The following is a 12,058-nucleotide window of genomic DNA, read 5'->3' as shown; positions in this document are numbered from 1 at the left end:
ATTTAACTCACCTTAATCCACTTGTTCGCGCAGCCAGCATCTCTTCTGTCTTCATCTTTGCTGTGCAGTATGAAAAGGACCTGTGGTGACGTCACTGCGCTCATCACATGGTCCGTGACATGATCCATCACAATGGTGATGGATCATGTGATGAGCGCAGTGACATCACCACAGGTCCTTCACCCAGCTCCTGAAGAAATAAGACAGAAGAGATGCCGGCTGCGCGAACAAGTGGATTAAGGCGAGTTAAATTATTTTTTAATCCCTCCAGCCCTATTGTACTATGCATTCTGTATTAAAGGGTTTCTATCACTTCGTATGCCATAATTAGCTCTCAGACACTAGCGATCCGCTAGTGTCTGCTCTGGCCAACCATCCTAATATAACTGTTTATTGGGCAGCCGTTTTGCTAAAAAAAAAAAATTTTATAAATATGCTAATGAGCCTCTAGGTGCTATGTGGGCATCATTAGCACCTAGAGGCTCCGTCTACCTTCATACACAGCCACCGCCCAGCGCGTCCCTCCAGCCCGCCCATCTCCTGCTGAATGCGATCCTCCGTGTGACGCAGCGGACGAATTCTCGCGCATGCGCCGTGCGCGGCTGTATTCGGCCCATGCGCAGTGAATGTCTGACCGCTTCCCTGCTCAGACATCTCCACTGCGCCTGTTCCTTGGAGCACTATGACGTCATCGGCGCAGGCACAGTGGAGATGTCTGAGCAGGGAAGCGTCAGACATTCACTGCGCATGCGCCGAATACAGCCGCGCACGGCGCATGCGCGAGAATTCGTCCGTTGCGTCACACGGAGGATCGCATTCAGCAGGAGATGGGCGGGCTGGAGGGACGCGCTGGGCGGTGGCTGTGTATGAAGGTAGACGGAGCCTCTAGGTGCTAATGATGCCCACATAGCACCTAGAGGCTCATTAGCATATTTATAAAAAATTTTTTTTTAGCAAAACGGCTGCCCAATAAACAGTTATATTAGGATGGTTGGCCAGAGCAGACACTAGCGGATCGCTAGTGTCTGAGAGCTAATTATGTCATACGAAGTGATAGAAACCCTTTAAGAAAGCTATTATTTTCCCTTATAACCATGTTATAAGGGAAAATAATACAATCTACACAACACCGATCCCAAACTTCTGTTAAAATGTTTTGCACTCGCGCGGAAAAATCGTGCATTTTCCCGCGACACACTCGCATCTGATCCGGCCCTAAAACATGACGCCCGTGTGAAAGAGGCCTTAGGGTCTCATTTTTTGTTGCATCATGTGACGGATTGACTGGTACTATTTTGGGGGGGGGGGCATACGCCTTTTTGATCGCTTAGTGTTGCACTTTATGTGATGTTAGGTGACAAAAAATTTCCTTTTTGCCACTTTTTATTTTACTTTTATTACGGTGTTCACGTGAGGCGTTAGGTCATGTGATATTTTTAAAGAGCTGGTTGTTACGGATGCGGCGATACCTAATATGTATACTTTTTATTTATTTCACTTTAACACAATAGCATTTTTAAAACAAAAATAAATGCTGTTTTAATGTCTCAATGTTCTGAGAGCTACATTTTTATTTATTTTTTAGCAATTTTCTTATGTAGGGGCTCATTTTTTGTGGGATGAGATGGCGGTTTTATTGGTACCATTTTGTGGGAAATACGCCTTTTTGTACTTGGTGTTGCACTTTTTGTGATGTAAGGTGACATGGCTTTTTTTATGGTGTTTATCGGACGGAGTGGATAATGTGATATATTTATAGAGCCGGTGTAACGTTATATTTTCCTACCCTCGTCACTTCCGGTCGAGACGTGAGGAGGTGTTCCGCGCATGCGCACAACGACTGGGTAGGGAAATTTCACAGCAGAGTGCGCATGCGCCGGGAGCCTCACCGGCGGGTAGGGAAAAATGATGGGCCAGTGCGCAGGCGCGGTGATCAGATGGATGTTCTCAGCTGGACACCGGCCAACATTGCGCATGCGCCGGGAGCATCACCAGCGGTTAGGGAAAAATGACGTACGGGCCAGTGCTTTTTCCCTACCCTAACCACTAGTGAAGCTCCAGCTGAGAACATCCATCCGATCACCGCGCCTGCGCACTGGCCCATAATTCTTCCCTACCCTATCCGCCGGCGAGGCTCCCGGCGCATGCGCACTCTGCTGTGAAATTTCCCTACCCCGTCATTGTGCGCCTGCGCGGCACACCTCCTCACGTCATGTCCGGTGCGACCGGAAGTGACGAGGGTAGGGAAGTATAACATTACACCGGCCGTCATGGATGGGGCAATACCAAATATGTCTTATTTTTTTCGATTTTAAACATTTTTTTAAATTACTTAATTGGGGATTTTTTTTTTACATGCGAACCCCTTTTTTTTATTTTACACTTAGCGTCCCACATAAGGTCATACAAGACCTCTGGGGGACATTAACTTTTTTTTTTTTTAAATAATGATTTCTTCTGTAACTGGGGCTGACATAGTAGCCCCAGTTACAGGGAAAATACACCCTCCAGAGAGGCTGTACAGCATAATACAGCACTGTACAGCCTCAGTGCAGGGCTGATTATGGTCTGTGGAAGACCCGACAGCTCCTGCACCCACTTGGCCCCGGCGGTCACATGACCACCGGGCCAGAACAGGAAGCGCATAGCGCTTCTTGATCTGTATACACAGCGCTCGCTGACCGCTGTGTATACAGCGATCTAGAAGGCAGGGACATCTGGGAACTGTCCCTGCCTTCTCTCATAGGACGTTTATATCCTATGGGCGGTCAGGAAGTGATTAAATACTTTTGAGTTAAAAAGACAATAAAAAAAATTATAAAATATAGCGGAGATAATTTTTTTGGGTTAGCCAAAGGCAAGTTTCCTCTATAATACTTTTGTTCTTTTTTAACACAAAAGTACAACATCACAGATTGTTCAGGCTAACATGGTATCACTCTAGGTTTTAGTTTTTATTACATTTTAGTGTTCTCAAAAAAAAATAACTTTAGCCTTCAGCACCCGTAGATCTACTTTGATTACTACAAGTATGGGATCTGATCGGATCTTCTGTCGTAGGAGGGTGCTGCTCCAGTCTATCGGTTTCATTCAATGGGAGCAGAGTAATCTGGCACGGCCGCTACACATTGACCAGAGCTGCGCTCACTGCTCCATTCAGAAGCTGGTGGGGGAGTGGGGTGTGGGATCCTTACTGATTAGGTACTATTGACCTATCCTGAAGACAGTTCATCAATATCAGGAGCCGGATCCCCTTTAATGTTTTACCAGATTAGGGTATATTTCCAGCACTGAGATGCTTAGCCTACGACAAATTCCGTAAAGAGGATTTGGGAAAGGACCAAATTATGATGACTACGGTATATGACTGGCTGAAAGCATCTTTTAAATGGCAGATCTTGTGGGGTCTTCCAGATATGCAGTGGTTGGTACTTACCAAAAATGGTCCAAGGAACAACCACCAGTAACCTGACAAAGTGGTGGGGCGCCCAAGGCACACAGATACTTGCTGGGAGCGCAGGTTACTTGTCTGGTCTCATCACACAGAAGAGCTACTACAGCACAAACTGCTGGAAAAGCTGGCTGCGGTAGAAATGTCTCAACACAGAAGATCACAGCTTGAGTACAAGGGGCTGCAGAGCCACAGATTGCTAGTCTTGACGCCTGTCGTCCCACACACAAAGCCTACAATGGGCAAATCAGAATCAGAACTGGACCACGAATTAATGGGAGGAGGCCTGGTCTGATCAATCAGATTTTGTTTGCCTCATGTGGACTGCCTGCGTGACACTGACTGGGGAACAGATTACAGTAGAAGACAAGACGGCACAATCAGGTGCTTGGAAGCCTAGGGTCCCAGCATTTATGTGGATGTTACGTCGACATGTACCACCTATCTGAACATTGTGGACCAAGGCCATTCCCTGAAGGCAGTGGCCTCTCAGCAGGATAATGGACCCTACCACACCGCAGAAACTCTTCAGGAATAGTTTAAAGGGTTCTCTGGGAATTGAGAAAAAGAAAATACCGGTACTTAAATATTACTTTAATCATAAATATATTCTCAAATACCTTTCATTACTTATAACTGCTCGTTTTGTCTAGGGAGCAATCAGGGGAAACAAAATGGCTGCTGTCCTATTAGTTCACACAAAACCTGTGCTGATCACACAGGAGGACAAGTTACTTTACAACACTGAGGTAAAGAGCTGCCTCATCCTCCTCTCTGCTAGTCAGGGATTAGCTGAATCTCTGGAGAATTTAGTTCATGAGGAGACATGAAGTACATAGAGGATGGACAGGACAGGCTGTGGTAATGGAGACTGTAAACAAGTGCTGCTGCTCATTATCCACACCTCACCCTCCTCTCATGTCTCCTCATCATCTCCATTCCCACAGAGATTCACCTGTATTCAGGATCAGGATTCCTGACAAGCAGAGCAGAGAGGAGGATAAGGCAGCACTATGGCTCAGTGTGGTGAAGTAACTTGTCCTTCTGTGTGATTAGGACAGGTTCTCTGTGTACTCATAGGATGGCGGCCATTTTATTTCTCCTAATGATTGCTCCCCAGACCAAACAAGCCATTCTAAGTAATGAAAAGTATTTGTGAATATATTATAAAATAATATTAAGTATTTTCAGTTTTTTTAATTCCCAGAGAACCCCTTTAAGGATCATGATAAAGAGCTTAATGTATTGACTTTGCCAACAAATTCTCAAGACTCCAATCTGATAGAGCATCTATGGGATGTGCTGGAACAACAGGTCTGATCCATGGAGACCCTCCCTCACTGCAAATGTCTGGGTGACGGATACCACAGGACACATTCAGAGGTCTTGTGGAGGTTAGGCTACTTCCACACTGGCGTTTTGAATTCCGTTTGTGAGATCCATTTCAGGGCTCTGACAAATGGTTCAAAACGGATCAGTTCAGCCCCAAAGCATTCTGAATGGATAAGGATCAGTTCAGAATGCATCAGTTTGGCTCCATTCCGGTCTGGAGGCGGACACCAAAACGCTGCTTGCAGCGTTTTGGTGTCCGCCTGGTGATGCAGAGCCAAACGGATCCATCCTGACTCACAATGTAAGTCAATTGGAGCGGATCCGTTTTCACTGACAATATGGTGCAATTGAAAACAGATTCGTCCCCCATTGACTTTCAATGCAAGTCAGGGCGGATCCGTTTTGACTTTGTTCTTCATAATGCAAACTGATCCGTTCTGAACAGATACAATCGTTTGCATTATAGGTACGGATTCGTCTGTGCAGATACCAGACAGATCCGCACCTAATGCAGATGTGAAAGTAGCCTTATCAGGCTAGGGCGGATCAGTGTATATCACATATACAGACTCAACCTGTCATATCGACAGGCTAAACGTTCTGCAGAATAAAAGTCTATACGCAAGTTACAATAAACATCTGCACGCTTTTCCTATGGAAGACCATGTCTGACAGTACAAAAACATGGTGTTAACAGGGCCTTCCAAATCTTTCCTCCGAGTGGATGAGTTAGGAATTAGCTCAACCTGTAACGTACACTGCTCAAAAAAATAAAGGGAACACTTAAACAACACAATGTAACTCCAAGTCAATCACACTTCTGTGAAATCAAACTGTCCACTTAGGAAGCAACACTGAGTGACAATCAATTTCACATGCTGTTGTGCAAATGGGATAGACAACAGGTGGAAATTATAGGCAATTAGCAAGACACCCCCAATAAAGGAGTGGTTCTGCAGGTGGTGATCACAGACCACTTCTCAGTTCCTATGCTTCCTGGCTGATGTTTTGGTCACTTTTGAATGCTGGCGGTGCTTTCACTCTAGTGGTAGCATGAGACGGAGTCTACAACCCACACAAGTGGCTCAGGTAGTGCAGCTTATCCAGGATGGCACATCAATGCGAGCTGTGGCAAGAAGGTTTTCTGTGTCTGTCAGCGTAGTGTCCAGAGCGTGGAGGCGCTACCAGGAGACAGCCCAGTACATCAGAAGACGTGGAGGAGGCCGTAGGAGGGCAACAACCCAGCAGCAGGACCGCTACCAGCTGGCTTTGGTGTGCTTCGTCCCTTGCTGCGGTGGGCAGTAGCAGGCCTACTGTCTAGAGGACTGTCTTTGTGCAAGGAGGAACAGGAGGAGCACTGCCAGAGCCCTGCAAAATGACCTCCAGCAGGCCACAAATGTGCATGTGTCTGCTCAAACGGTCAGAAACAGACTCCATGAGGGTGATATGAGGGCCCGACGTCCACAGGTGGGGGTTGTGCTTACAGCCCAACACCGTGCAGGACGTTTGGCATTTGCCAGAGAACACCAAGATTGGCAAATTTGCCACTGGCGCCCTGTGCTCTTCACAGATGAAAGCAGGTTCACACTGAGCACATGTGACAGACGTGACAGAGTCTGGAGACGCTGTGAAGAACGTTCTGCTGCCTGCAACATCCTCCAGCATGAACGGTTTGGCATTGGGTCAGTAATGGTGTGGGGTGGCATTTCTTTGGAGGGCCGCACAGCCCTCCATGTGCTCGCCAGAGGTAGCCTGACTGCCATTAGGTACCGAGATGAGATTCTCAGACCCCTTGTGAGACCATATGCTGGTGCGGCTGCCCCTGGGTTCCTCCTAATGCAAGACAATGCTAGACCTTATGTGTCTGGAGTGTGTCAGCAGTTCCTGCAAGACGAAGGCATTGATGCTATGGACTGGCCCGCCCGTTCCCCAGACCTGAATCCAATTGAGCACATCTGGAACATAATGTCTCGCTCTATCCACAGACTGTCCTGGACTAAAGCATCTGCCAACTCCTGGAGATCCCTCAGGAGACCGTCCGCCACCTCATCAGGAGCATGCACAGGCGTTGTAGGGAGGTCATACAGGCACGTGGAGGCCACACACACTACTGAGCCTCATTTTGACTTGTTTTAGGGACATTACATCAAAGTTGGATCAGCCTGTAGTGTGTTTTTCCACTTTAATTTTGAGTGTGACTCCAAATCCAGACCTCCATGGGTTAAAAGATTTGATTTCCATTTTTTTATTTTTGTGTGATTTTGTTGTCAGCACATTCAACTATGTAAAGAACAAAGTATTTCAGAAGAATATTTAATTCAGATCTAGGATGTGTTATTTTTGTGTTCCCTTTATTTTTTTGAGCAGTGTATAATTAGCTCAGAGAAGACAAATCTCAAGCACAAGGAAATGAATCACCGCTCTCTATTGGGGCTGTGGATCACATCATGTTCTCCCCAAGAGGCCCTGAAACCAGCATCTGAGATGAAGCATGATGCCATTTGTCTTAGAGGACCCGTCACCTTCAATTGACAGGTCCATTTTAGTAACCACTTTAAAGCGAACCTGTCACCATGATTTTGCGCACAGAGTTGGGGACATGGGCTGCTAGATGGCCGCTAGCACATCTGCAGTACCCAGGTCCCATAGCTCTCTGCGCATTTATTGTGTTAAAAAACCGTTTTGAGTGATATGCAAATTACCTGATATGAGTCTTGTAGCCGGAGATGAGTCAAGCGGAAAGGAGCCCAGCACCGCCCCGCGTCCTCCGAATCTCCTCCTTGCCGGCTGACGTCAAATCTCGCGATTTGGAGATTCAAATCTGGAGCGCCGAAATCTCGCGATGCGCGAGCTAGCGCATGCGCAGTGTCGGCATCATGTTCATTCCCTGTGCTGGCATCAGCACAGGGAACAAACTACGCATGCGCTAACTCGCGCATCGCGAGATTTCAGCGCTCCAGCTCTGTGACGTCAGCCGGCAAGGAGGAGATTCGGAGGACGCGGGGCGGTGCTGGGCTCCTTTCCGCTTGACTCCTCTCCGGCTACAGGACTCATATCAGGTAATTTGCATATCACTCAAAACGGTTTTTTAACACAATAAAAGCGCAGAGAGCTATGGGACCTGGGTACTGCAGATGTGATAGCGGCCATCTAGCAGCCCATGTCCCCAGCTCTATGCGCAAAATCATGGTGACAGGTTCCCTTTAAAGAGGACCTGTCACCACAAAATGCAGTCTGCAGGCGGCACGTTCTTAACAGAATTATATCGATTTGTGGGAAAAGATTCAGTAAAACTTGCCATGCTTTGCTGTTTGGGGGGTGGTGTTGGCAAAACCTCACACTTGGCCAGAGCTGTAAAGGGAAGGAGTTCCCCGCTTTCCGGCACTGGCTCCTCCGCTGGGCTCCCTCACTGGCCGCAGCAGAGACCGGATCCCCTTGTGTCATGTGACCATTTGTCCTACCTAGTGTGGAGCGAAGTGCACCTTGGATCACAGATCCGAAGACGTTTTGTTTGAATGCAGTAGGAAGGCCCATCTCCGTACAGCATTGAAATGTATGGGTTTCACCGTTTTCAATTTGAATAATCGAAGTCTGAAGTTATTCAAAGTCTTGCGAGACTTCGGCTATAACGAATTTCACCTCCGCTAAGCCCATACATTTCAATGCTGTACAGAGACGGGCCAGTGGTTGACTGCAGCAATGTCAAACTGGATATTCACATGGATGGACCCAGCGGAGCATCGCGGGGCTGGAGGAGCGGGAAGTAATCTTCCCTTTACAGGTCCCTCCAGTCTAATACAACCCCTTTAAAGGGGTTCTGCAGTTTTTTAAACTGATGATCCTCTGGATAGATTATCAGCATCTGATCGGCGGGGGTCCGACACCCGGGACCACCGCCAATCAGCTGTTTGAGAAGGTAATGGTGCTCGCAGTAGTGCCGCAGCCTTCTCGCTGGCCCAGTGACGTCACGACTAGTATCAATGGCCTGGGCGTGGCTTAGCTCCATTCAAGTGAACAGAGCTTAACCCCGCCCAGGCCATTGATACTAGTCGTGACGTCACTGGGTCTGCGGTAAACAGCGAGAAGGTCGCAGCGCTGCTGCCTTCTGATCGGCGGGGGTCCCGGGTGTCGGACCCCCACCGATCAGATACTGATGACCTATCCTGAGGATAGATCAGTTTAAAAAAGATGCAGAACCCCTTTAAGATACAAAAAGCAGAGCTGTAAATTTATAAATTTCCTGAATCTTGTCCCACAAAAGTATATCAATCTGCTCAGCTCCTCCTGCTCTATAACCTGCGGCTGTAGCATACATTGCATTTTGTGGCGACAGGTCCTCTTACCACGTCTGTTCTATAGCTCCTCGGGTATTTCCAATAGAAACTTATAAACAACTGGGTGTCATTATTGGGGGGGGTCGGTCTGTACATAAGGACACACTGCTGTGACAAAGGGGAATGGTAACAACGAGGAATAATAATGCCGGGGGGGGGGGGGGGGGGGCTATGGCACGCCGCTCAGAGGCTTTCCATTATAACCTCTTCTACAGTTTTATCATTTAGGCCTCCTGCACACGAACATGTGCACCCCGTGGCCGTGCTGTGGACCGCAAAATGCACGAACACTGACCATGGGGCAGCCGCAGCGAATCGCGGACCCATTTACTTTAAAGGGAACCTGTCACCGGGATTTTGTGTATAGAGCTGAGGACATGGGTTGCTAGATGGCCGCTAGCACATCCGCAATACCCAGTCCCCATAGCTCTGTGTGCTTTTATTGTGTAAAAAAAACAATTTGATACATATGCAGATTAACCCGAGTCCTATCCCTGACTCATCTCAGGTTAATTTGCATATGTATCAAATCGGGTTTTTTACACAATAAAAGCACACAGAGCTATGGGGGTCCGGGACCCACACCCATCGGACAATGGGGGCATATCCTAGCGATATGCCCCCATTGTCTGAGATGGGACAACCCCTTTAAGCAGAGAAACAAGCCGTCCTAGCTCAGGATGGAACTGCCTTCCCCCCAGGATCATCTGAATTCAGGCAGAAATAGGATGGGCCCGTTTTAACCCCGTGTCTGCCCCGACGGCCCCACATCATTAACCTGGAAAGACGCTCTGAATAATGGAAGCATTTCATTAGGTCCCAATGTAACATCTGGGCTTGGTTCATGTTCACACGGATGGGTTTTTGCATTCTCAGCTCGGTGTAGGAGCTTACTGTGGGAGGTTGGGGACAATTCAATGCCTCTACATGTAGGTGCCCATACTTGGAGGCCCGAGGGGTGACAAAGGCCACCTGGGCACATGTAATGCCCTCCAATACTAGACTGGGGTACTGCTATAGGCCCTCTGACTGTGCGGCCTCGCGGATGAATACAATATAGTGTAGCTATGCCGGCGGGACTGCGTGTCCGCCACATACAATGTATCACCCGCCGCTTTGTTGTCTGGACACCCCGCCCTGGGAGACTCGCAGCCCGCCGCCTCGACAGACACCATGTCACGACATAAAAGCAGCAATCTCATCACACATCCTACCTGTACTATCAGCAACGCTCCCCACTGATGCAGCCATGTCGTCGGTGAGAGTCCGTGCTCAACCCTGCTCCGGCCTCACTCAGCAAGATGAAATGGCGCCTAGCTGTAGCGCCGGATCTACTTACAGATGGGGGGGGGGGGAATAGAACGCTGTCTCCTTCCGCGCCCGCTTTAATTAGCCTGATAGGAACGGTTTCTTAAGAGAACGGTTTCGTAAAAACGAATGTTTTCAAAAATGAACAAGGCATTAATTCGATGAATGGGCGATTTGTGAAGGTTATTCGTGATTTGTGCACAGAAAACGCAAAGTATCCTTCCGCCTAGTGCAATGCGACAAACAGAGCAGGCTGCGCATGCGCCGCCTTGGAGCTTGCGCAGCCATTTTTGTTGTGGGAACTTGTTATTATGAACCGGGAATTCGGTGGAATTGTAAAAGACGTGCTATAGAGAAGACGGGGAATGGTGGGGTGAGGTGGATGACGAAGTCACTGGAGCAGCACCGTTATTATATGTTTGATGCAAGCCTGTATGCTAGAGCTATTCATCCTTCCCACAATTGGCATTGTGCTTGGAGATGGAGGCTTGCAGCTGCTCGGCCATGATGTGCTGATGTTAATGCAAGATGAGGTTTTGACTCTGCACAACGTGGGGGACTTTATGCACCTAAATGGTAAATCACCAGTGGCAGTATTTTATTATAACTGGTGGTTACTGGTGCTCAGCGTTGGACTGGCCCACCAGAATACCAGAGGTCGGATCCTCCAGGAGGCCCAGGCTCATAATAATGGACCCCTAATAAAACAATATTCACAGACGATGGGGCCTCAATCATTTCCTCTGGTGGGCCCAAGGGAGGTCAGTCCTTCGCAGGTGCTGCTATCATTTCCTTCTGCTCTCTAGAGAGTACTTTCCCTCTTCTTAGGAGTCCCTGCCCTGGTTTAGGAGTCCCTGTCCTGGCTTAGGATTCCATGCCTTAACTTAGGAGTCCCTGTCCTGGCTTAGGAGTCCATGCCCTGGCTTAAGAGTCCTTGTCCTGGCTTAGGATTTTATGCCTTAATTTAGGAGTCCCTGCCCTGGCTTAGGAGTCCCTGCCCTGGCTTAGGAGTCCCTGTCCTGGCTTAGGAGTCCCTGTCCTGGCTTAGGAGTCCCTGTCCTGGTTTAGGAGTCCCTGCCCTGGCTTAGGAATCCCTGCCCCGGCTTAGGAATCCCTGCCCCGGCTTAGGAGTCCCTGCCCTGGCTTAGGAGTCCCATGCTCTCCCACCCTGCTGTGTATGGAGTCAGCACTGTAGCCTGTCATTTCCTTGCTGCCTAGGAGTCCAGTACTTCTGCTCTCTGCAGTCTCAGTTGTGGCTTAGGGGTCCTGTCATTTCCCTCTGCTCTATGGAGTCAGCCTATGTACAGTGAGGAGGTCAGAGGTATCAGTGCTTGGGGATACCTCTGTATATTTAAAGGGGTTTTCCGATATTTTAATACTGATGACCTATCCTCAGAATAGATCATCAGTATATGATTGGTTGATGTACGACACCTGGGATTCCGCCGATCAGCTGTTCGAAAAGGCAGTGGTGATCCTGTGAGCGTTGAGACCTTCTCACAACTTTTCCTAGGCCAAGTAGTTACATGTTCATCAGTCACGTGGCCTAGACGCAGCTCAGCCCCATAGAAGTGAATAGAGCTGAGCGCGATACCAAGCACTGCTGCTATACAATGTACGGCGCTGTGCTTGG

General features: G+C 48.4%; 1 protein-coding gene across 1 annotated transcript in view; it reads right to left on the bottom strand.

The window, feature by feature from the left end:
• The window catches only part of OGT (O-linked N-acetylglucosamine (GlcNAc) transferase), a 44,822-nt gene extending 34,376 nt beyond the window's left edge, over positions 1-10,446 (bottom strand). Inside the window, exon 1 of the mRNA XM_040405815.1 lies at positions 10,332-10,446. Within this exon, the coding sequence (XP_040261749.1) occupies positions 10,332-10,368 (37 nt within the window). The 5' untranslated portion in view covers positions 10,369-10,446. The remainder of the gene's footprint in view (positions 1-10,331) is intronic.
• Between the last annotated feature and the right edge of the window lie 1,612 nt (positions 10,447-12,058).

The sequence above is a fragment of the Bufo bufo genome, chromosome 8, assembly GCF_905171765.1.
Source record: "Bufo bufo chromosome 8, aBufBuf1.1, whole genome shotgun sequence".
NCBI classification, from domain to species: Eukaryota; Metazoa; Chordata; class Amphibia; order Anura; family Bufonidae; genus Bufo; species Bufo bufo.
The sequence above is the reverse complement of the archived record's forward strand: the minus strand, read 5'-3'. Positions and strand labels throughout refer to the sequence as shown.